The 27,316-nt window shown below is 43.6% G+C and overlaps 1 protein-coding gene across 1 annotated transcript; it reads left to right on the top strand.

Annotated features, from left to right (window-relative positions):
* The first annotated feature begins 13,418 nt into the window (after positions 1-13,418).
* On the top strand, positions 13,419-26,350 carry LOC115119378 (gastrula zinc finger protein XlCGF57.1-like). Its single transcript, XM_065002156.1, has 3 exons — positions 13,419-13,484; positions 13,598-13,754; positions 24,717-26,350. Exons 1-3 carry the CDS (start codon positions 13,419-13,421, stop codon positions 25,937-25,939), a joined length of 1,446 nt encoding a protein of 481 aa, XP_064858228.1. The 3' UTR covers positions 25,940-26,350.
* The last annotated feature ends 966 nt before the right edge of the window (positions 26,351-27,316 follow it).

Below are 27,316 nucleotides of genomic sequence, written 5' to 3'. Positions count from 1 at the left end.
ACCACAGTTTATAACCACTCAGCTGACAGTTCCAGGCTCCCCCAGATACTAGAGTCTCACCACAGTTTATAACCACTCAGCCGACAGTTCCAGGCTCCCCCAGATACTAGAGTCTCACCACAGTTTATAACCACTCAGCCGACAGTTCCAGCTCCCCAGATACTAGAGTCTCACCACAGTTTATAACCACTCAGCTTTCCAGGCTCCCCCAGATACTAGAGTCTCACCACAGTTTATAACCACTCAGCTGACAGTTCCAGGCTCCCCCAGATACTAGAGTCTCACCACAGTTTATAACCACTCAGCTGACAGTTCCAGGCTCCCCCAGATACTAGAGTCTCACCACAGTTTATAACCACTCAGCTGACAGTTCCAGGCTCCCCCAGATACTAGAGTCTCACCACAGTTTATAACCACTCAGCTGACAGTTCCAGGCTCCCCCAGATACTAGAGTCTCACCACAGTTTATAACCACTCAGCTGACAGTTCCAGGCTCCCCCCAGATACTAGAGTCTCACCACAGTTTATAACCACTCAGCCGACAGTTCCAGGCTCCCCCCAGATACTAGAGTCTCACCACAGTTTATAACCACTCAGCTGACAGTTCCAGTTTATAACCACTCAGCTGACCCAGGCTCCCCCAGATACTAGAGTCTCACCACAGTTTATAACCACTCAGCTGACAGTTCCAGGCTCCCCAGATACTAGAGTCTCACCACAGTTTATAACCACTCAGCTGACAGTTCCAGGCTCCCCCAGATACTAGAGTCTCACCACAGTTTATAACCACTCAGCTGACAGTTCCAGGCTCCCCAGATACTAGAGTCTCACCACAGTTTATAACCACTCAGCTGACAGTTCCAGGCTCCCCAGATACTAGAGTCTCACCACAGTTTATAACCACTCAGCTGACAGTTCCAGGCTCCCCAGATACTAGAGTCTCACCACAGTTTATAACCACTCAGCTGACAGTTCCAGGCTCCCCCAGATACTAGAGTCTCACCACAGTTTATAACCACTCAGCTGACAGTTCCAGGCTCCCCCAGATACTAGAGTCTCACCACAGTTTATAACCACTCAGCCGACAGTTCCAGGCTCCCCCAGATACTAGAGTCTCACCACAGTTTATAACCACTCAGCTGACAGTTCCAGGCTCCCCAGATACTAGAGTCTCACCACAGTTTATAACCACTCAGCTGACAGTTCCAGGCTCCCCAGATACTAGAGTCTCACCACAGTTTATAACCACTCAGCCGACAGTTCCAGGCTCCCCCAGATACTAGAGTCTCACCACAGTTTATAACCACTCAGCCGACAGTTCCAGGCTCCCCAGATACTAGAGTCTCACCACAGTTTATAACCACTCAGCCGACAGTTCCAGGCTCCCCCAGATACTAGAGTCTCACCACAGTTTATAACCACTCAGCTGACAGTTCCAGGCTCCCCCAGATACTAGAGTCTCACCACAGTTTATAACCACTCAGGACAGGGCCTCTCCAGGCTCCTTATCTCCCCAGATACTAGAGTCTCACCACAGTTTATAACCACTCAGCCGACAGTTCCAGGCTCCCCCAGATACTAGAGTCTCACCACAGTTTATAACCACTCAGCCGACAGTTCCAGGCTCCCCAGATACTAGAGTCTCACCACAGTTTATAACCACTCAGCCGACAGTTCCAGGCTCCCCAGATACTAGAGTCTCACCACAGTTTATAACCACTCAGCTGACAGTTCCAGGCTCCCCAGATACTAGAGTCTCACCACAGTTTATAACCACTCAGCTGACAGTTCCAGGCTCCCCCAGATACTAGAGTCTCACCACAGTTTATAACCACTCAGCTGACAGTTCCAGGCTCCCCCAGATACTAGAGTCTCACCACAGTTTATAACCACTCAGCCGACAGTTCCAGGCTCCCCAGATACTAGAGTCTCACCACAGTTTATAACCACTCAGCTGACAGTTCCAGGCTCCCCCAGATACTAGAGTCTCACCACAGTTTATAACCACTCAGCCGACAGTTCCAGGCTCCCCCAGATACTAGAGTCTCACCACAGTTTATAACCACTCAGCTGACAGTTCCAGGCTCCCCAGATACTAGAGTCTCACCACAGTTTATAACCACTCAGCTGACAGTTCCAGGCTCCCCCAGATACTAGAGTCTCACCACACAGTTTATAACCACTCAGCTGACAGTTCCAGGCTCCCCAGATACTAGAGTCTCACCACAGTTTATAACCACTCAGCTGACAGTTCCAGGCTCCCCCAGATACTAGAGTCTCACCACAGTTTATAACCACTCAGCTGACAGTTCCAGGCTCCCCAGATACTAGAGTCTCACCACAGTTTATAACCACTCAGCTGACAGTTCCAGGCTCCCCAGATACTAGAGTCTCACCACAGTTTATAACCACTCAGCTGACAGTTCCAGGCTCCCCCAGATACTAGAGTCTCACCACAGTTTATAACCACTCAGCTGACAGTTCCAGGCTCCCCCAGATACTAGAGTCTCACCACAGTTTATAACCACTCAGCTGACAGTTCCAGGCTCCCCCAGATACTAGAGTCTCACCACAGTTTATAACCACTCAGCTGACAGTTCCAGGCTCCCCCAGATACTAGAGTCTCACCACAGTTTATAACCACTCAGCTGACAGTTCCAGGCTCCCCAGATACTAGAGTCTCACCACAGTTTATAACCACTCAGCTGACAGTTCCAGGCTCCCCCAGATACTAGAGTCTCACCACAGTTTATAACCACTCAGCCGACAGTTCCAGGCTCCCCCAGATACTAGAGTCTCACCACAGTTTATAACCACTCAGCCGACAGTTCCAGGCTCCCCAGATACTAGAGTCTCACCACAGTTTATAACCACTCAGCTGACAGTTCCAGGCTCCCCCAGATACTAGAGTCTCACCACAGTTTATAACCACTCAGCTGACAGTTCCAGGCTCCCCCTCACCAGATACTAGAGTCTCACCACAGTTTATAACCACTCAGCTGACAGTTCCAGGCTCCCCAGATACTAGAGTCTCACCACAGTTTATAACCACTCAGCCGACAGTTCCAGGCTCCCCAGATACTAGAGTCTCACCACAGTTTATAACCACTCAGCTGACAGTTCCAGGCTCCCCCAGATACTAGAGTCTCACCACAGTTTATAACCACTCAGCTGACAGTTCCAGGCTCCCCCAGATACTAGAGTCTCACCACAGTTTATAACCACTCAGCTGACAGTTCCAGGCTCCCCCAGATACTAGAGTCTCACCACAGTTTATAACCACTCAGCTGACAGTTCCAGGCTCCCCCAGATACTAGAGTCTCACCACAGTTTATAACCACTCAGCTGACAGTTCCAGGCTCCCCAGATACTAGAGTCTCACCACAGTTTATAACCACTCAGCTGACAGTTCCAGGCTCCCCAGATACTAGAGTCTCACCACAGTTTATAACCACTCAGCTGACAGTTCCAGGCTCCCCCAGATACTAGAGTCTCACCACAGTTTATAACCACTCAGCTGACAGTTCCAGGCTCCCCAGATTATAACCACTCACTCCCCAGATACTAGAGTCTCACCACAGTTTATAACCACTCAGCTGACAGTTCCAGGCTCCCCAGATACTAGAGTCTCACCACAGTTTATAACCACTCAGCTGACAGTTCCAGGCTCCCCAGATACTAGAGTCTCACCACAGTTTATAACCACTCAGCTGACAGTTCCAGGCTCCCCAGATACTAGAGTCTCACCACAGTTTATAACCACTCAGCCGACAGTTCCAGGCTCCCCCAGATACTAGAGTCTCACCACAGTTTATAACCACTCAGCTGACAGTTCCAGGCTCCCCCAGATACTAGAGTCTCACCACAGTTTATAACCACTCAGCTGACAGTTCCAGGCTCCCCCAGATACTAGAGTCTCACCACAGTTTATAACCACTCAGCTGACAGTTCCAGGCTCCCCAGATACTAGAGTCTCACCACAGTTTATAACCACTCAGCTGACAGTTCCAGGCTCCCCCAGATACTAGAGTCTCACCACAGTTTATAACCACTCAGCTGACAGTTCCAGGCTCCCCCCAGATACCCACCACAGTTTATAACCACTCAGCCGACAGTTCCAGGCTCCCCAGATACTAGAGTCTCACCACAGTTTATAACCACTCAGCCGACAGTTCCAGGCTCCCCAGATACTAGAGTCTCACCACAGTTTATAACCACTCAGCCGACAGTTCCAGGCTCCCCAGATACTAGAGTCTCACCACAGTTTATAACCACTCAGCTGACAGTTCCAGGCTCCCCCAGATACTAGAGTCTCACCACAGTTTATAACCACTCAGCTGACAGTTCCAGGCTCCCCCAGATACTAGAGTCTCACCACAGTTTATAACCACTCAGCTGACAGTTCCAGGCTCCCCAGATACTAGAGTCTCACCACAGTTTATAACCACTCAGCCGACAGTTCCAGGCTCCCCCAGATACTAGAGTCTCACCACAGTTTATAACCACTCAGCTGACAGTTCCAGGCTCCCCAGATACTAGAGTCTCACCACAGTTTATAACCACTCAGCTGACAGTTCCAGGCTCCCCAGATACTAGAGTCTCACCACAGTTTATAACCACTCAGCCGACAGTTCCAGGCTCCCCCAGATACTAGAGTCTCACCACAGTTTATAACCACTCAGCTGACAGTTCCAGGCTCCCCCAGATACTAGAGTCTCACCACAGTTTATAACCACTCAGCTGACAGTTCCAGGCTCCCCAGATACTAGAGTCTCACCACAGTTTATAACCACTCAGCTGACAGTTCCAGGCTCCCCCAGATACTAGAGTCTCACCACAGTTTATAACCACTCAGCTGACAGTTCCAGGCTCCCCCAGATACTAGAGTCTCACCACAGTTTATAACCACTCAGCTGACAGTTCCAGGCTCCCCCAGATACTAGAGTCTCACCACAGTTTATAACCACTCAGCTGACAGTTCCAGGCTCCCCCAGATACTAGAGTCTCACCACAGTTTATAACCACTCAGCCGACAGTTCCAGGCTCCCCAGATACTAGAGTCTCACCACAGTTTATAACCACTCAGCTGACAGTTCCAGGCTCCCCCAGATACTAGAGTCTCACCACAGTTTATAACCACTCAGCTGACAGTTCCAGGCTCCCCAGATACTAGAGTCTCACCACAGTTTATAACCACTCAGCTCCCAGACAGTTCCAGGCTCCCCCAGATACTAGAGTCTCACCACAGTTTATAACCACTCAGCTGAGTCTCACCACAGTTTCCAGGCTCCCCAGATACTAGAGTCTCACCACAGTTTATACCACCAGCTGACAGCTCCCCCAGATCAGTTTATAACCACTCAGCCGACAGTTCCAGGCTCCCCAGATACTAGAGTCTCACCACAGTTTATAACCACTCAGCTGACAGTTCCAGGCTCCCCCAGATACTAGAGTCTCACCACAGTTTATAACCACTCAGCTGACAGTTCCAGGCTCCCCCAGATACTAGAGTCTCACCACAGTTTATAACCACTCAGCTGACAGTTCCAGGCTCCCCAGATACTAGAGTCTCACCACAGTTTATAACCACTCAGCTGACAGTTCCAGGCTCCCCCAGATACTAGAGTCTCACCACAGTTTATAACCACTCAGCTGACAGTTCCAGGCTCCCCCAGATACTAGAGTCTCACCACAGTTTATAACCACTCAGCTGACAGTTCAGGCTCCCCCAGATACTAGAGTCTCACACAGTTTATAACCACTCAGCTGACAGTTCCAGGCTCCCCAGATACTAGAGCTCTGGAGGGCCTCTCCCTGAGTTATCTCCCAGATACTAGAGTCTCACCACAGTTTATAACCACTCAGCTGACAGTTCCAGGCTCCCCCAGATACTAGAGTCTCACCACAGTTTATAACCACTCAGCCGACAGTTCCAGGCTCCCCCCAGATACTAGAGTCTCACCACAGTTTATAACCACTCAGCCGACAGTTCCAGGCTCCCCCAGATACTAGAGTCTCACCACAGTTTATAACCACTCAGCTGACAGTTCCAGGCTCCCCCAGATACTAGAGTCTCACCACAGTTTATAACCACTCAGCTGACAGTTCCAGGCTCCCCCAGATACTAGAGTCTCACCACAGTTTATAACCACTCAGCTGACAGTTCCAGGCTCCCCCAGATACTAGAGTCTCACCACAGTTTATAACCACTCAGCCGACAGTTCCAGGCTCCCCCAGATACTAGAGTCTCACCACAGTTTATAACCACTCAGCCGACAGTTCCAGGCTCCCCAGATACTAGAGTCTCACCACAGTTTATAACCACTCAGCTGACAGTTCCAGGCTCCCCAGATACTAGAGCTCTGGAGGGGCCTCTCCCACTCAGCCTCTCTTATCTCCCCAGATACTAGAGTCTCACCACAGTTTATAACCACTCAGCCGACAGTTCCAGGCTCCCCCAGATACTAGAGTCTCACCACAGTTTATAACCACTCAGCCGACAGTTCCAGGCTCCCCAGATACTAGAGTCTCACCACAGTTTATAACCACTCAGCCGACAGTTCCAGGCTCCCCCAGATACTAGAGTCTCACCACAGTTTATAACCACTCAGCTGACAGTTCCAGGCTCCCCCAGATACTAGAGTCTCACCACAGTTTATAACCACTCAGCTGACAGTTCCAGGCTCCCCCAGATACTAGAGTCTCACCACAGTTTATAACCACTCAGCTGACAGTTCCAGGCTCCCCCAGATACTAGAGTCTCACCACAGTTTATAACCACTCAGCCGACAGTTCCAGGCTCCCCAGATACAGAGTCTCACCACAGTTTATAACCACTCAGGTTCCAGGCTCCCCAGATACTAGAGTCTCACCACAGTTTATAACCACTCAGCCGACAGTTCCAGGCTCCCCAGATACTAGAGTCTCACCACAGTTTATAACCACTCAGCTTCCAGGCTCCCCCAGATACTAGAGTCTCACCACAGTTTATAACCACTCAGCTGACAGTTCCAGGCCCCCCAGATACTAGAGTCCCCCAGATAACTAGAGCTCTGTTCCAGGCTCCCCAGATACTAGAGTCTCACCACAGTTTATAACCACTCAGCCGACAGTTCCAGGCTCCCCCAGATACTAGAGTCTCACCACAGTTTATAACCACTCAGCCGACAGTTCCAGGCTCCCCAGATACTAGAGTCTCACCACAGTTTATAACCACTCAGCTGACAGTTCCAGGCTCCCCCAGATACTAGAGTCTCACCACAGTTTATAACCACTCAGCCGACAGTTCCAGGCTCCCCCAGATACTAGAGTCTCACCACAGTTTATAACCACTCAGCTGACAGTTCCAGGCTCCCCCAGATACTAGAGTCTCACCACAGTTTATAACCACTCAGCTGACAGTTCCAGGCTCCCCCAGATACTAGAGTCTCACCACAGTTTATAACCACTCAGCCGACAGTTCCAGGCTCCCCCAGATACTAGAGTCTCACCACAGTTTATAACCACTCAGCTGACAGTTCCAGGCCCCCCCCAGATACTAGAGTCTCACCACAGTTTATAACCACTCAGCTGACAGTTCCAGGCTCCCCCAGATACTAGAGTCTCACCACAGTTTATAACCACTCAGCTGACAGTTCCAGGCTCCCCCAGATACTAGAGTCTCACCACAGTTTATAACCACTCAGCTGACAGTTCCAGGCTCCCCCAGATACTAGAGTCTCACCACAGTTTATAACCACTCAGCTGACAGTTCCAGGCTCCCCCAGATACTAGAGTCTCACCACAGTTTATAACCACTCAGCTGACAGTTCCAGGCTCCCCCAGATACTAGAGTCTCACCACAGTTTATAACCACTCAGCTGACAGTTCCAGGCTCCCCCAGATACTAGAGTCTCACCACAGTTTATAACCACTCAGCTGACAGTTCCAGGCTCCCCCAGATACTAGAGTCTCACCACAGTTTATAACCACTCAGCCGACAGTTCCAGGCTCCCCCAGATACTAGAGTCTCACCACAGTTTATAACCACTCAGCTGACAGTTCCAGGCTCCCCCAGATACTAGAGTCTCACCACAGTTTATAACCACTCAGCTGACAGTTCCAGGCTCCCCAGATACTAGAGTCTCACCACAGTTTATAACCACTCAGCTGACAGTTCCAGGCTCCCCCAGATACTAGAGCTCTGGAGGGGCCACAGTCCTATAACCACTCAGCTTATCTCCCCAGATACTAGAGTCTCACCACAGTTTATAACCACTCAGCCGACAGTTCCAGGCTCCCCCAGATACTAGAGTCTCACCACAGTTTATAACCACTCAGCCGACAGTTCCAGGCTCCCCAGATACTAGAGTCTCACCACAGTTTATAACCACTCAGCCGACAGTTCCAGGCTCCCCCAGATACTAGAGTCTCACCACAGTTTATAACCACTCAGCTGACAGTTCCAGGCTCCCCCAGATTCTAGAGTCTCACCACAGTTTATAACCACTCAGCTGACAGTTCCAGGCTCCCCCAGATACTAGAGTCTCACCACAGTTTATAACCACTCAGCTGACAGTTCCAGGCTCCCCAGATACTAGAGTCTCACCACAGTTTATAACCACTCAGCCGACAGTTCCAGGCTCCCCAGATACTAGAGTCTCACCACAGTTTATAACCACTCAGCTGACAGTTCCAGGCTCCCCCAGATACTAGAGTCTCACCACAGTTTATAACCACTCAGCTGACAGTTCCAGGCTCCCCCAGATACTAGAGTCTCACCACAGTTTATAACCACTCAGCCGACAGTTCCAGGCTCCCCCAGATACTAGAGTCTCACCACAGTTTATAACCACTCAGCTGACAGTTCCAGGCTCCCCCAGATACTAGAGTCTCACCACAGTTTATAACCACTCAGCTGACAGTTCCAGGCTCCCCCAGATACTAGAGTCTCACCACAGTTTATAACCACTCAGCTGACAGTTCCAGGCTCCCCCCAGATACTAGAGTCTCACCACAGTTTATAACCACTCAGCTGACAGTTCCAGGCTCCCCCCAGATACTAGAGTCTCACCACAGTTTATAACCACTCAGCCGACAGTTCCAGGCTCCCCCAGATACTAGAGCTCTGGAGGGGCCTCTCCCTGTCCTCTCTTATTTCCCCAGATATACATCCAGGTCGGTTCCAACAGGTTAATGCTCCTCTCCGTTCTCTTTCTCCACATACACATACATTTCTTCCTAGGTACATGTCATATAACCCTAATGAACACACATTATTTAACAAGAAAGAAGGGTAGAATTCTTACCGTGTAACTCATTTAGTTATTATTCATAAAAAATCCCATAACAGCCAGATTCCCTATATATTATATATATATATTATAACACCCAGACAGATTCCACCTCCTAGAGACACATTATATATATATATATTATAACACCCAGACAGATTCCACCTCCTAGAGACACATTATATATATATATATTATAACACCCAGACAGATTCCACCTCCTAGAGACACATTATATATATATATTATAACACCCAGACAGATTCCACCTCCTAGAGACACATTATATATATATATATTATAACACCCAGACAGATTCCACCTCTAGAGACACATTATATATATATATATTATAACACCCAGACAGATTCCACCTCCTAGAGACACATTATATATATATATTATAACACCCAGACAGATTCCACCTCCTAGAGACACATTATATATATATATTATAACACCCAGACAGATTCCACCTCTAGAGACACATTATATATATATATATATTATAACACCCAGACAGATTCCACCTCCTAGAGACACATTATATATATATATATTATAACACCCAGACAGATTCCACCTCCTAGAGACACATTATATATATATATATATATTATAACACCCAGACAGATTCCACCTCCTAGAGACACATTATATATATATATATTATAACACCCAGACAGATTCCACCTCCTAGAGACACATTATATATATATATTATAACACCCAGACAGATTCCACTTCTTTGGTGAGAAAAGTGCAAATCAATCCCAGAACAACAGCAAAGGACCTTAGAGGAAACAGGTACAAAAGTATCTACAGTGGGGCAAAAAAAAAAGTATTTAGTCAGCCACCAATTGTGCAAGTTCTCCCACTTAAAAAGATGAGAGAGAGCCCTGTAATGTTCGTCATAGGTACACTTCAACTATGACGGACAAAATGAGAAGAAAAATCCAGAAAATCACATTGTAGGATTTGAAATGAATTTATTTGCTAATTATGGTGGATAATGTGGACCAACCCAACACAACAGGGTACCAGGTCCAGAGCATGAACACCAAAAAACATACACACGTAACATATGAGTCAGACAGAGGGGTGTGGTTTATGACATACAGAGACAGAGGGGCGTGGTTTATGACATACAGAGACAGAGGGGCGTGGTTTATGACATACAGAGACAGAGGGGCGTGGTTTATGACATACAGAGACAGAGGGGCGTGGTTTATGACATACAGAGACAGAGGGGCGTGGTTTATGACGTACAGAGTCAGAGGGGCGTGGTTTATGACATACAGAGACAGAGGGGCGTGGTTTATGACATACAGAGTCAGAGGGGCGTGGTTTATGACATACAGAGACAGAGGGGCGTGGTTTATGACATACAGAGACAGAGGGGCGTGGTTTATGACATCCCGCACGAAACAAGGGCAGGTAAACGTACTTTAAATAAAGAAGCCCATTAAGCAAAACAAAAAGACACAGGTGCAACTAATAAGACAAAACAAATAGACAACGAAAAAAGGGATCGGTGGCGGCTAGTAGGCCGGTGACGACGACCGCCGAGCACCACCCGGACAGGCAGGAGAGCCAACTTCGGTGGAAGTCGTGACACACTGCAGCTAATGTAGAAGGAAAAACTGTGTTCATTTGTAAATACTCTGCCAAATCATATGTAAAGAATGCAACAAAGATGCAGAATCATCTGGCCAAGTGCATGAAGTTCCCTCAGCGCTCACAACAAGCAACCTCTGACTAAAGTCCCTCTACTTCTATTCGAGGTGAAAATGAAGAATCAGACACCTTATCGATAGTCAACCAGCTCATGGTCCTCCTGGAATCAGAAGTATTTTTGACTCAATGGAGGAACATAATCAGAGAAATGCTGATGAATGTCTTGCTCGAGCTGTGTATGCAACTGGTTCACCTCTGATGCTCACAGGCAATGTGTAATGGAAGATATTTCTGAATGTTCTTCGCCCAGCATACACACCTCCAACCAGACATGCTTTATCTACTCATTTACTGGATGTAGAGTTCATCAGAGTTCAAGTGAAAGTCAAGCAAGCACAGACACAAGGGACAACAGACACACCGGTCTCTACATTGCAGATGAGCTGAAGGCAGTCATCAATGACCTTGGACCACAGAAGGTATTTACACTGGCGACAGACAATGCTGCGAACATGAAGGCTGCTTGGTCTAAAGTGGAGGAGTCCAACCCTCACATCACACCCATTGGCTGTGCTGCTCATGCATTTAATATGCTCCTCAGGGACATCATGGCACTGAAAACAATGGATACACTCTACAAGAGAGCCAAGGAAATGGTTAGGTATTTGAAGGGTCATCAAGTTATAGCAACAATCTACCTCACCAAGCGAAGTGAGAAGAATAAGAGCACCACATTGAAGCTACCCATCAACACCCGTTGGGGTGGTGTTGTCATCATGTTTGACAGTCTCCTGGAGGGGAAGGAGTCTCTCCAAGAAATGGCCATATCACAGTCTGCCGATATGGACAACCCCATCAAGAGGATACTCCTGGATTATGTATTTTGAGAGAGAGTGGTAAGCAGCCTGAAACTCCTGAAACCTATAGCAGTAGCCATTGCACGGATTGAGGGAGACAATGCCATCCTGTCTGATGTTCAGACTTAGCTTGCAGATGTAAGAGAAGAAATCCGTACTGCCCTGCCCACTTCACTGTTGCTCCAAGCAGAGGAAACTACAGTTCTGAAATACCTCAAAAAGCGCAAAGACTTCTGCCTGAAGCCCAGACACGCCGCAGCATGTTGGACCCCAAGTATGCTGGCAAGAGCATCCTGTCTGGTGCAGAGACCAACAATGCCTATGGTGTCATCATACCGTGTCTCACCACCTTGGCCTGGATGAGGGCAAGGTTCTTGGCAGTCTGGCGAAGTTCACTTCCAAGGAAGGGCTTTGGGATGGAGATGCAATATGGCAGTCGTGCCAACATATCTCATCAGCCACCTGGTGGACGGGTGGATCTGAGGCCCTTTCCCCTGTTGCCTCCATCATCCTCCAAATCCCACCAACATCAGCCGCCTCAGGGTGCAACTGGTCCTTGTTTGGGAACACACACACCAAACCATACAACAGGCTGACCAATACAATGGTTGAAAAATTTGTGGCCATTCGGGCAAATTTGAGGCTTTTTGAGCCTGACAATGAGCCATCCTCAACAAGGTTGGAAAGTGACAGTGAAGATGAGGCCTTCAGAGTCTGATGTTCAAGAGGTGGACATTGAGGAGGTCCAGGGAGAAGACATGGAAGCCTGAGAGAAAAGCTAGACTATCATTTTACAGATGTAGGTTGAAAATGTTTTTGGGAGATGCGATGGATCATTGGGGATCATTCAAAATTCCCTTTCCTTTGCTGTTCAGTGAAATCATTCCATGTGATTCCAAGAACACAGGATGAGATGTTACTATCCTTTGTGCAAGCACTTCCAAGAGTTCATGAACAGTGAGCCTGGTGAAATTTGGGGAGCGCATCGTCAGTAGTGTACCTTTGGTTCCTAAGAGTCAACTCATTTAATAAAAGTTAAATTCGGGACTAAATTGTTTTTATTTATTTATATTGGAAGGATTTAATCATTTGTAATTATGTCTACTTATGATAAGGTAAAAGATTTATGATATGGTAAAAGGTTTATGATTCTGTCTCCGTATAATATGATATATATATATAATATAACATGGTAAATATATCTAATGCAAAAAACATCTACATTTAAATGGTACAGTGCAAAAGTATTCATCCCCCTCTGCGTTTTTCCTATTTTGTTGCCTTACAACCTGTAATTTAAATTGATTGATTTCAGGTAATGGACATACACAAAATAGTCCAAATTGGTGAAGTGAAATGAAAAAAATAACATGTTTTGAAATTAAAGACATTTTTTAAAATATGGAAAGTGGTGCATGCATATGTTATTCACCCCTTTGCTATGAAGCCCCTAAATAAGATCTGGTGCAACCAATTACCTTCAGAAGTCACATAATTAGTTAGATTGAACACAGGTGGACTTTATTTAAGTGTCACATTATCTCAGAAAATATACACCTCTTCTGAAAGGCCCCAGAGTCTAAGCAAGGGGAACCACTAAGCAAGCGACACCATGAAGACCAAGGAGCTCTCCCAACAGGTCAGGGGCACCATGAAGACCAAGGGGCTCTCCAAACAGGTCAGGGACACCATGAAGACCAAGGGGCTCTCCAAGCAAGCGACACCATGAAGACCAAGGGGCTCTCCAAACAGGTCAGCGACACCATGAAGACCAAGGAGCTCTCCAAACAGGTCAGGGACACCATGAAGACCAAGGAGCTCTCCAAACAGGTCAGGGACACCATGAAGACCAAGGGGCCCTCCATACAGGTCAGGGACACCAGGAAGACCAAGGGGCTCTCCAAACAGGTCAGGGACACCATGAAGACCAAGGGGCACCACCAAGCAAGCGACACTATGAAGACCAAGGGGCTCTCCAAACAGGTCAGGGACACCATGAAGACCAAGGAGGTCTCCAAACAGGTCAGGGACACCATGAAGACCAAGGAGCTCTCCAAACAGGTCAGGGACACCATGAAGACCAAGGAGCTCTCCAAACAGGTCAGGGACACCATGAAGACCAAGGGTCTCTCCAAACAGGTCAGGGACACCATGAAGACCAAGGAGCTCTCCAAACAGGTCAGGGACACCATGAAGACCAAGGGTCTCTCCAAACAGGTCAGGGACACCATGAAGACCAAGGAGCTCTCCAAACAGGTCAGGGACACCATGAAGACCAAGGAGCTCTCCAAGCAAGCGACACCATGAAGACCAAGGAGCTCTCCAAACAGGTCAGGGACACCATGAAGACCAAGGAGCTCTCCAAGCAAGCGACACCATGAAGACCAAGGAGCTCTCCAAACAGGTCAGGGACACCATGAAGACCAAGGAGCTCTCCAAGCAAGCGACACCATGAAGACCAAGGAGCTCTCCAAACAGGTCAGGGACACCATGAAGACCAAGGAGCTCTCCAAACAGGTCAGGGACACCATGAAGACCAAGGGTCTCTCCAAACAGGTCAGGGACACCATGAAGACCAAGGGGCTCTCCAAACAGGTCAGGGACACCATGAAGACCAAGGGGCTCTCCAAACAGGTCAGGGACACCATGAAGACCAAGGAGCTCTCCAAACAGGTCAGGGACACCATGAAGACCAATGAGCTCTCCAAACAGGTCAGGACCACCATGAAGACCAAGGAGCTCTCCAAACAGGTCAAGGACAAAGTTGTGGATAGGAACAGAATAAGGTTGGTTTATAAAAAAATATACAAAACTTTGAACATCCCACGGAGCACCATTAAATCCATTATTGTAAAAAGGAAAGGGTATGGCACCACAACAAACCCGCCAACAGAGTGCCGCTCACCAAAACTCACAGACCAGGCAAGGAGAGCATTAATCAGAGAGGCAACAACGAGACCAAAGATAACCCTGAAGGAGCTGCAAAGCTCCACAGCGGAGATTGGAGTATCTGTCCATAGGACCACTGGAAGCCGTACACGCCACAGAGCTGGGCTTTACGGAAGAGTGGCCAGAAAAAAAGCCATTGCTTAAAGAAGAAAATAAGCAAACACTTTTAGAGTTCACCAAAAGGCATATGGGAGACTCCCCAAATATATGGAAGAAGGTACTCTGGTCAGATGAGACTAAAATTGTGCTTTTTGGCCATCAAGGAAAATGCTATGTCTGGCGCAAACCCAGCTGGACAATGACCCTAAGCATACTGCTAAAGCAACACTTGAGTGGTTTAAGGGGAAACATTTACATGTCTTGGAATGGCCTAGTGAAAGCCCAGACCTCAATCCAATTGAGAATCTGTGGTATGACTTAAAGATTGCTGTACACCATCTGAACCCATCCAACTTGAAGGAGCTGGAGCAGTTTTGCCTTGAAGAATGGGAAAAAATCCCAGTGGCTAGATGTGCCAAGCTTATAGAGACAAACCCCAAGAGACTTGTAGCTGTAATTGCTGCAAAAGTTGGCTCTACAAAGTACTGAATTTGGGGGGGTGAATAGTTATGCCCGCTCAAGTTTTATTTTTTGTCTTATTTCTTGTTTGTTTCACAATAAAAAATATTTTGCATCTTCAAAGTGGTAGGCGAGTTGTGTAACTCAAATGATACAACCCCCCCCCCCCCCCCCCCAAAAAAAATCTATTTTAATTCCAGGTTGTAAGGCAACAAAATAGGAAAAATGCCAAGGGGGTGAATACTTTCGCAGAGCCACTGTAACGGTTGTCTTCGTCGTCTGACGACGAGTATGAAATGTCGGACCAATGCTTAGCGCGGTATGTGTTCATGATGTTTTATTACTGAACACTAAAATACAAAATAACAACGGGAAAAAAACGAAACAGTCCTGAAAGGTGCAGAAAACACTAAACAGTCCTGAAAGGTGCAGAAAACACTAGACAGTCCTGAAAGGTGCAGAAAACACTAAACAGTCCTGAAAGGTGCAGAAAACACTAGACAGTCCTGAAAGGTGCAGAAAACACTAAACAGTCCTGAAAGGTGCAGAAAACACTAAACAGTCCTGAAAGGTGCAGAAAACACTAGACAGTCCTGAAAGGTACAGAAAACACTAGACAGTCCTGAAAGGTGCAGAAAACACTAAACAGTCCTGAAAGGTAAAACACTAGACAGTCCTGAAAGGTAAAACACTAAACAGTCCTGAAAGGTGCAGAAAACACTAGACAGTCCTGAAAGGTAAAACACTAAACAGTCCTGTAAGGTGCAGAAAACACTAGACAGTCCTGAAAGGTGCAGAAAACACTAGACAGTCCTGAAAGGTGCAGAAAACACTAGACAGTCCTGAAAGGTGCAGAAAACACTAGACAGTCCTGAAAGGTGCAGAAAACACTAGACAGTCCTGAAAGGTGCAGAAAACACTAGACAGTCCTGAAAGGTGCAGAAAACACTAAACAGTCCTGTAAGGTGCAGAAAACACTAGACAGTCCTGTAAGGTAAAACACTAAACAGTCCTGTAAGGTGCAGAAAACACTAGACAGTCCTGAAAGGTGCAGAAAACACTAGACAGTCCTGAAAGGTGCAGAAAACACTAGACAGTCCTGAAAGGTGCAGAAAACACTAGACAGTCCTGAAAGGTGCAGAAAACACTAGACAGTCCTGAAAGGTGCAGAAAACACTAGACAGTCCTGAAAGGTGCAGAAAACACTGAACAGTCCTGAAAGGTGCAGAACACACTAAACAGTCCTGTAAGGTGCAGAAAACACTAGACAGTCCTGAAAGGTGCAGAAAACACTAGACAGTCCTGAAAGGTGCAGAAAACACTAGACAGTCCTGAAAGGTGCAGAAAACACTGAACAGTCCTGAAAGGTGCAGAACACACTAAACAGTCCTGTAAGGTGCAGAAAACACTAAACAGTCCTGTAAGGTGCAGAAAACATAGAACATAGACAACCCAACTCACGCCCTGACCAACCTAACACAAAGACATAAAAAATAACATAGACAACCAAACTCACGCCCTGACCAACCTAACACAAAGACATAAGAAAGAACATAGACAACCCAACTCACGCCCTGACCAACCTAACACAAAGACATAAGAAAGAACATAGACAACCCACCCCAACTCACGCCCTGACCAACTTAACACAAAGACATAAAAAAGAACATAGACAACCCAACTCACGCCCTGACCAACCTAACACAAAGACATAAGAAAGAACATAGACAACCCAACTCACGCCCTGACCAACCTAACACAAAGACATAAAAAAGAACATAGACAACCCACCCCAACTCACGCCCTGACCAACCTAACACAAAGACATAAAAAAGAACATAGACAACCCACCCCAACTCACGCCCTGACCAACCTAACACAAAGACATAACGAAGAACATAGACAACCCACCCCAACTCACGCCCTGACCAACCTAACACAAAGACATAACGAAGAACATAGACAACCCACCCCAACTCACGCCCTGACCAACCTAACACAAAGACATAAAAAGAACATAGACAACCCACCCCAACTCACGCCTGACCAACCTAACACAAAGACATAACGAAGAACATAGACAACCCACCCCAACTCACGCCCTGACCAACCTAACACAAAGACATAAAAAGAACATAGACAACCCACCCCAACTCACGCCTGACCAACCTAACACAAAGACATAACGAAGAACATAGACAACCCACCCCAACTCACGCCCTGACCAACCTAACACAAAGACATAACGAAGAACATAGACAACCCACCCCAACTCACACCCTGACCAACCTAACACAAAGACATAAAAAAGAACATAGACAACCCAACTCACGCCCTGACCAACCTAACACAAAGACATAACGAAGAACATAGACAACCCAACTCACGCCCTGACCAACCTAACACAAAGACATAAAAAAGAACATAGACAACCCAACTCACGCCCTGACCAACCTAACACAAAGACATAACGAAGAACATAGACAACCCACCCCAACTCACGCCCTGACCAACCTAACACAAAGACATAACGAAGAACATAGACAACCCACCCCAACTCACGCCCTGACCAACCTAACACAAAGACATAAAAAAGAACATAGACAACCCACCCCAACTCACGCCCTGACCAACCTAACACAAAGACATAACGAAGAACATAGACAACCCACCCCAACTCACGCCCTGACCAACCTAACACAAAGACATAACGAAGAACATAGACAACCCACCCCAACTCACGCCTGACCAACCTAACACAAAGACATAAAAAAGAACATAGACAACCCACCCCAACTCACGCCCTGACCAACCTAACACAAAGACATAACGAAGAACATAGACAACCCACCCCAACTCACGCCCTGTCATTTTGGGGTTTTGCGCTAATGATTTTTATTTATTAAATCTAATTTTAGAATAAGGCTGTAACGTAACAAAATGTGGAACAAGTGAAGGGGTCTGAATACTTTCTGAAGACACTGTATATCGAGGCTCTTGGTGGTAAAACAGGTTGTTGGACTCTTCAAGGTGTCGAAAGCTGCCCCATGAATGCTTCCCACAGTTGTGTCCATTTGTCTGGATGTCCTTTTGGTGGTGGACCATTCTTGATAAACTGTTGAGTTTTAAAAACCCTGCAGCGCTGCAGTTCTTGACACGAACCGGTGTGCTTCGTACCTACTACCATACCCCGTTAAAGGACACTGAAGTATTGTGTCTTGCCCATTCACCCTCTGAATGGCACACATACACAATCGATGTCTCAGTTGTCTCAAGGCTTAAAAATCCTTCTTTAACCTGTTTCCTCCTCTTCATCTACACTGATAATATTGATGGTAAAACAGGTTGTAATTGATATTGGTGGTAAAACAGGTTGTAATTGATATTGGTGGTAGAACAGGTTGTAATTGATATTGATATAAAACAGGTTGTAATTGATATTGGTGGTAGAACAGGTTGTAATTGATATTGGTGGTAGAACAGGTTGTAATTGATATTGGTGGTAGAACAGGTTGTAATTGATATAAACAGGTTGTAATTGATATTGGTGGTAGAACAGGTTGTAATTGATATTGATGGTAGAACAGGTTGTAAATGATATTGGTGGTAGAACAGGTTGTAATTGATATAGAACAGGTTGTAATTGATATTGGTGGTAGAACAGGTTGTAATTGATATTGGTGGTAGAACAGGTTGTAATTGATATTGGTGGTAGAACAGGTTGTAATTGATATAGAACAGGTTGTAATTGATATTAGATATAAAACAGGTTGTAATTGATATTGATGGTAGAACAGGTTGTAATTGATATTGGTGGTAGAACAGGTTGTAATTGATATAGAACAGGTTGTAATTGATATTGGTGGTAGAACAGGTTGTAATTGATATAAAACAGGTTGTAATTCATATAGAACAGGTTGTAATTGATATAAAACAGGTTGTAATTGATATTGATGGTAGAACAGGTTGTAATTGATATAAAACAGGTTGTAATTGATATTGATGGTAGAACAGGTTGTAATTGATATAAAACAGGTTGTAATTGATATAAAACAGGTTGTAATTGATATTGATATAAAACAGGTTGTAATTGATATTGGTGGTAGAACAGGTTGTAATTGATATTGATGGTAGAACAGGTTGTAATTGATATTGGTGGTAGAACAGGTTGTAATTGATATTGGTGGTAGAACAGGTTGTAATTGATATAAAACAGGTTGTAATTGATATTGATATAAAACAGGTTGTAATAGATATTGATGGTAAAAACAGGTTGTAATTGATATTGGTGGTAGAACAGGTTGTAATTGATATTGATGGTAGAACAGGTTGTAATTGATATTGATATAAAACAGGTTGTAATTGATATAAAACAGGTTGTAATTGATATTGATGGTAGAACAGGTTGTAATTGATATTGGTGGTAGAACAGGTTGTAATTGATATTGGTGGTAGAACAGGTTGTAATTGATATTGGTGGTAGAACAGGTTGTAATTGATATTGATGGTAGAACAGGTTGTAATTGATATTGGTGGTAGAACAGGTTGTAATTGATATTGGTGGTAGAACAGGTTGTAATTGATATTGATGGTAGAACAGGTTGTAAATGATATTGGTGGTAGAACAGGTTGTAATTGATATAGAACAGGTTGTAATTGATATTGGTGGTAGAACAGGTTGTAATTGATATTGGTGGTAGAACAGGTTGTAATTGATATTGGTGGTAGAACAGGTTGTAATTGATATTGGTGGTAGAACAGGTTGTAATTGATATAGAACAGGTTGTAATTGATATTAGATATAAAACAGGTTGTAATTGATATTGATGGTAGAACAGGTTGTAATTGATATTGGTGGTAGAACAGGTTGTAATTGATATAGAACAGGTTGTAATTGATATTGGTGGTAGAACAGGTTGTAATTGATATAAAACAGGTTGTAATTGATATAGAACAGGTTGTAATTGATATTGGTGGTAGAACAGGTTGTAATTGATATAAAACAGGTTGTAATTGATATAGAACAGGTTGTAATTGATATAAAACAGGTTGTAATTGATATTGATGGTAGAACAGGTTGTAATTGATATAAAACAGGTTGTAATTGATATTGATGGTAGAACAGGTTGTAATTGATATAAAACAGGTTGTAATTGATATAAAACAGGTTGTAATTGATATTGATATAAAACAGGTTGTAATTGATATTGGTGGTAGAACAGGTTGTAATTGATATTGATGGTAGAACAGGTTGTAATTGATATTGGTGGTAGAACAGGTTGTAATTGATATTGGTGGTAGAACAGGTTGTAATTGATATAAAACAGGTTGTAATTGATATTGATGGTAGAACAGGTTGTAATTGATATTGATATAAAACAGGTTGTAATTGATATTGATGGTAGAACAGGTTGTAATTGATATTGGTGGTAGAACAGGTTGTAATTGATATTGGTGGTAGAACAGGTTGTAATTGATATAAAACAGGTTGTAATTGATATTGATATAAAACAGGTTATAATTGATATTGGTGGTAGAACAGGTTGTAATTGATATTGGTGGTAGAACAGGTTGTAATTGATATTGATGGTAGAACAGGTTGTAATTGATATTGGTGGTAGAACAGGTTGTAATTGATATTGATATAAAACAGGTTGTAATTGATATTGGTGGTAGAACAGGTTGTAATTGATATTGGTGGTAGAACAGGTTGTAATTGATATTGATATAAAACAGGTTGTAATTGATATTGGTGGTAGAACAGGTTGTAATTGATATTGGTGGTAGAACAGGTTGTAATTGATATTGGTGGTAGAACAGGTTGTAATTGATATTGATATAAAACAGGTTGTAATTGATATTGGTGGTAGAACAGGTTGTAATTGATATTGGTGGTAGAACAGGTTGTAATTGATATTGGTGGTAGAACAGGTTGTAATTGATATTGGTGGTAGAACAGGTTGTAATTGATATTGATATAAAACAGGTTGTAATTGATATTGGTGGTAGAACAGGTTGTAATTGATATTGGTGGTAGAACAGGTTGTAATTGATATTGGTGGTAGAACAGGTTGTAATTGATATTGGTGGTAGAACAGATTGTAATTGATATTGGTGGTAGAACAGGTTGTAATTGATATTGATATAAAACAGGTTGTAATTGATATTGGTGGTAGAACAGGTTGTAATTGATATTGGTGGTAGAACAGGTTGTAATTGATATTGGTGGTAGAACAGGTTGTAATTGATATTGGTGGTAGAACAGGTTGTAATTGATATTGGTGGTAGAACAGGTTGTAATTGATATAAAACAGGTTGTAATTGATATTGATGGTAGAACAGGTTGTAATTGATATAAAACAGGTTGTAATTGATATAAAACAGGTTGTAATTGATATTGATGGTAGAACAGGTTGTAATTGATATTGATATAAAACAGGTTGTAATTGATATTGATGGTAGAACAGGTTGTAATTGATATTGGTGGTAGAACAGGTTGTAATTGATATTGGTGGTAGAACAGGTTGTAATTGATATAAAACAGGTTGTAATTGATATTGATATAAAACAGGTTATAATTGATATTGGTGGTAGAACAGGTTGTAATTGATATTGGTGGTAGAACAGGTTGTAATTGATATTGGTGGTAGAACAGGTTGTAATTGATATTGGTGGTAGAACAGGTTGTAATTGATGTTGGTGGTAGAACATAGTTGTAATTGATATTGGTGGTAGAACAGGTTGTAATTGATATTGGTGGTAGAACAGGTTGTAATTGATATTGGTGGTAGAACAGGTTGTAATTGATGTTGGTGGTAGAACATAGTTGTAATTGATATTGGTGGTAGAACAGGTTGTAATTGATATTGGTGGTAGAACAGGTTGTAATTGATATTGGTGGTAGAACAGGTTGTAATTGATATATAACAGGTTGTAATTGATATAAAACAGGTTGTAATTGATATTGATGCTAAAACAGGTTGTAATTGATATTGGTGGTAGAACAGGTTGTAATTGATATTGGTGGTAGAACAGGTTGTAAATGATATTGGTGGTAGAACAGGTTGTAATTGATATTGATGGTAGAACAGGTTGTAAATGATATTGGTGGTAGAACAGGTTGTAATTGATATTGGTGGTAGAACAGGTTGTAATTGATATTGGTGGTAGAACAGGTTGTAAATGATATTGGTGGTAGAACAGGTTGTAATTGATATAAAACAGGTTGTAATTGATATTGGTGGTAGAACAGGTTGTAATTGATATTGATATAAAACAGGTTGTAATTGATATTGATGGTAGAACAGGTTGTAATTGATATTGATGGTAGAACAGGTTGTAATTGATATTGGTGGTAGAACAGGTTGTAATTGATATAAAACAGGTTGTAATTGATATTGATGGTAGATCAGGTTGTAATTGATATAAAACAGGTTGCAATTGATATAAAACAGGTTGTAATTGATATTGATGGTAGAACAGGTTGTAATTGATATTGATGGTAGAACAGGTTGTAATTGATATTGGTGGTAGAACAGGTTGTAATTGATATTGGTGGTAGAACAGGTTGTAATTGATATTGGTGGTAGAACAGGTTGTAATTGATATTGATATAAAACAGGTTGTAATTGATATTGGTATAAAACAGGTTGTAATTGATATTGGTGGTAGAACAGGTTGTAATTGATATTGATGGTAGAACAGGTTGTAATTGATATTGGTGGTAGAACAGGTTGTAATTGATATTGGTGGTAGAACAGGTTGTAATTGATATAAAACAGGTTGTAATTGATATAAAACAGGTTGTAATTGATATTGATATAAAACAGGTTGTAATAGATATTGATGGTAAAAACAGGTTGTAATTGATATTGATATAAAACAGGTTGTAATTGATATAAAACAGGTTGTAATTGATATAAAACCGGTTGTAATTGATATTGATATAAAACAGGTTGTAATTGATATTGGTGGTAGAACAGGTTGTAATTGATATTGATGGTAGAACAGGTTGTAATTGATATTGGTGGTAGAACAGGTTGTAATTGATATTGGTGGTATAACAGGTTGTAATTGATATTGGTGGTAGAACAGCTTGTAATTGATATTGGTGGTAGAACAGGTTGTAATTGATATTGGTGGTAGAACAGGTTGTAATTGATATAAAACAGGTTGTAATTGATATTGATGGTAGAACAGGTTGTAATTGATATTGATATAAAACAGGTTGTAATTGATATTGATGGTAGAACAGGTTGTAATTGATATTGGTGGTAGAACAGGTTGTAATTGATATTGGTGGTAGAACAGGTTGTAATTGATATAAAACAGGTTGTAATTGATATTGGTGGTAGAACAGGTTGTAATTGATATAAACCAGGTTGTAATTGATATTGGTGGTAGAACAGGTTGTAATTGATATTGATGGTAGAACAGGTTATAATTGATATTGGTGGTAGAACAGGTTGTAATTGATATTGGTGGTAGAACAGGTTGTAATTGATATTGGTGGTAGAACAGGTTGTAATTGATATAAAACAGGTTGTAATTGATATTGGTGGTAGAACAGGTTGTAATTGATATAAAACAGGTTGTAATTGATATTGATGGTAGAACAGGTTGTAATTGATATTTATATAAAACAGGTGGTATTTCATATTGGTATATAATATATATATATATATTGGTGTCTATATAAATAATGAGGGTAAAAAGTGTCACAATAAGTTCTAGCCACATTCTATTTTACAGACAAAACAGTTGCAGAGGTTTATTTATTCAAATCCCTTCTGTTGCAAACCAAATGCTGCACTAGAAGCACGGGGGAATTATGTCTAGATTTTTCTGTCCAGTGGAGATTAGTTTATAAATTGCCTGGCTGGGCTGTGTGACAGTGGAGATTAGTTTATGACTTGCCTGGCTGGGCTGTGGGACAGTGGAGATTAGTTTATAAATTGCCTGGCTGGGCTGTGGGACAGTGGATATGAGTTTATAAATTGCCTGGCTGGGCTGTGGGACAGTGGAGATTAGTTTATAAATTGCCTGGCTGGGCTGTGTGACAGTGGAGATTAGTTTATAAATTGCCTGGCTGGGCTGTGGGACAGTGGATATGAGTTTATAAATTGCCTGGCAGAGCTGTGGGACAGTGGAGATTAGTTTATAAATTGCCTGGCTAGGCTGTGGGACAGTGGATGTGTAGGGATAATTCAAATGGAACTGTTAACAGGCATTTCCATTAATTATCTTGAATAACTAAAGCAATCAACCAATCAGCATCCAGGATTCAAATTTGCTATTTTATAATGATCTAGTCTGGATTAAACCTCAATTTTAAAGTTTTATCATGTGGAGCTTTAATTTAGATCTCTCTGTTTAACCAAATACTCTGTTTGATCTTTGGCAGGAGAGAGACCAGACTCTCACTCTGACAGCGGGAACAGTCCTTCAGGGGAACCAGACTCAGAGACGCCCAAACCAGCGAGACGACACCACTGGTCCCAGTGTAAAAAGAGTTTTAAGTGGTTATGGAAGCTGAAAAGTCACGATAGAACAGACACAGGAGGGAAGTCTTCACAATGTTCCCAGTGTGGAAAGAGTTTTACCCGGTTAGGGAACCTGAAAAGGCACGAGAGAATACACACAGGAGAGAAACCTTTCCAATGTGCCCAATGTGGAAAGAGTTTTACCCGGTTAGGGAGCCTGAATGAACATAAAATAATACACACAGGAGAGAAACCTTTCCAATGCTCCCGGTGTGGAAAGGGCTTTAGGTGGTTAGGGAACCTGAAAAAGCATGAAAGAACACACACAGGAGAGAAACCTTTCCAATGCTCCCAGTGTGGAAAGAGTTTTCCACAGTTAGGGAGCTTGAAGGAGCATGAAAGGACACACACAGGGGAGACATCTTACCATTGCTCCCTGTGTGGAAAGGATTTTACCAAGCTAAGGAACCTAATAAAACATACAGAATTACACACAGGAGAGAAGCCTTTCCAATGCTCCCAGTGTGGGAAGGGTTTTACACGGCTAGGGAACCTGAAGGATCATAAAAGAGTACACACAGGAGAGAAACCTTACCAATGTTCCCAGTGTGGGAAGAGTTTTACACGGTTACGGAGCCTGAACGAACATAAATTAATACACACAGGAGAGAAGCGTTTCCAATGTTCTCAGTGCGGAAAGGGTTTTACCCTGTTAGGGAGCCTGAAAAAGCATGAGAGAACACACACAGGAGAAAAGCCGTTCCAATGCTCCCAGTGTGGAAAGAGTTTTACACAATTGGGGAGCTTGAAGGTGCATGAAAGGGCACACACAGGGGAGACATCTTACCATTGCTCTCTGTGTGGAAAGAATTTTACCAAGTTAGGGAACCTAAAAAAACATAAACAATTACACACAGGAGAGAAACCTTTCCAATGCTCCCAGTGTGGGAAGGGTTTTACACGGCTAGGGAACCTGAAGGACCATAAAAGAGTACACACAGGAGAGAAGCCTTTCCAATGTTCACAGTGTGGAAAGAATTTTACGTGGTTAGGAAACCTGAAAAAGCACGAGAGAACACACACAGGAGAGAAACCGTTCCAATGCTCCAAGTGTGGAAATAGTTTTAAAAGGTTAGGAGCCTGAAGGAGCATGAAAGAACACACACATGGGAGACAGCTTACCATTGCTCTATGTGTGGAAAGAATTTTACCAAGTTAGGGAACCTAAACAAACATGAAAAATTACACACAGGAAAGAAGACTTTCCAATGCACCCAGTGTGGGAAGGGTTTTACACGATTAGGGAATCTGAAGGACCATAAAAGAACACACACAAGAGAGAAGCCTTTCCAATGTTCCCAGTGTGGAAAGGGTTTTACCCAGATAGGGAACCTGAAAAGGCACGAGAAAATACACACAGGAGAAAAATCTTTCCATTGTCCGCAGTGTGGAAAGGATTTTACCCAGTTAGTGAACCTGAAAAGGCACGAGAGAACACACACAGTTTTAACAACGACCCCAGGAGTCGGAAACAGTTCGAAGAACAGAACGGAAAACCGAACAAAAAAATGAAGAAACAGAAACCGAACCGGAAAGAAAATGATCTCTACAGTTTTGAAACAATAACCTTTATTTTAAAAGTAAAATATTAATAACGTTCTTTTACAGTAACTAGACTTTAAAAAGTTAATATTCTGTTAACTCATCGACATAATGTTGAGACATACTATACTATTTGTGGCTAAAGCATAAATTGACACTTCAAAAACACTCAAACTTGTATCTCAAACAGACTGTTTAAAAAAATACTATTTCCTCATAGAACATGTTATCTCCCTGCGGAGGATGAGCTGGCCATTCTGTGGTTGGGATACGACCCACACTATTCTGTGGTTGGGGTACGCCCACACCATTCTGTTGTTGGGGTACGCCCACACCATTCTGTTGTTGGGGTACGACCACACCATTCTGTTGTTGGGGTACGACCCACACTATTCTGTGGTTGGGATACGACCCACACTATTCTGTTGTTGGGGTACGACCCACACCATTCTGTTGTTGAGGTACGACCCACACCATTCTGTTGTTGGGGTACGACCCACACTATTCTGTTGTTGGGGTACGACCCACACTATTCTGTTGTTGGGGTACGACCCACACTATTCTGTTGTTGGGGTACGACCCACACTATTCTGTGGTTGGGGTACGACCCACACTATTCTGTTGTTGGGATACGACCCACACTATTCTGTGGTTGGGATACGACCCACACTATTCTGTTGTTGGGGTACGACCCACACCATTCTGTTGTTGGGGTACGACCCACACTATTCTGTTGTTGGGGTACGACCCACACTATTCTGTTGTTGGGGTACGACCCACACTATTCTGTTGTTGGGGTACGACCCACACCATTCTGTTGTTGGGGTACGACCCACACCATTCTGTTGTTGGGGTACGACCCACACTATTCTGTTGTTGGGATACGACCCACACCATTCTGTTGTTGGGGTACGACCCA

This window comes from Oncorhynchus nerka, linkage group LG15 (genome assembly GCF_034236695.1).
Source record: "Oncorhynchus nerka isolate Pitt River linkage group LG15, Oner_Uvic_2.0, whole genome shotgun sequence".
NCBI lineage: Eukaryota > Metazoa > Chordata > Actinopteri > Salmoniformes > Salmonidae > Oncorhynchus > Oncorhynchus nerka.
Note: the sequence above shows the minus strand (reverse complement) of the source record. Positions and strands in the feature narration are given on the sequence as shown.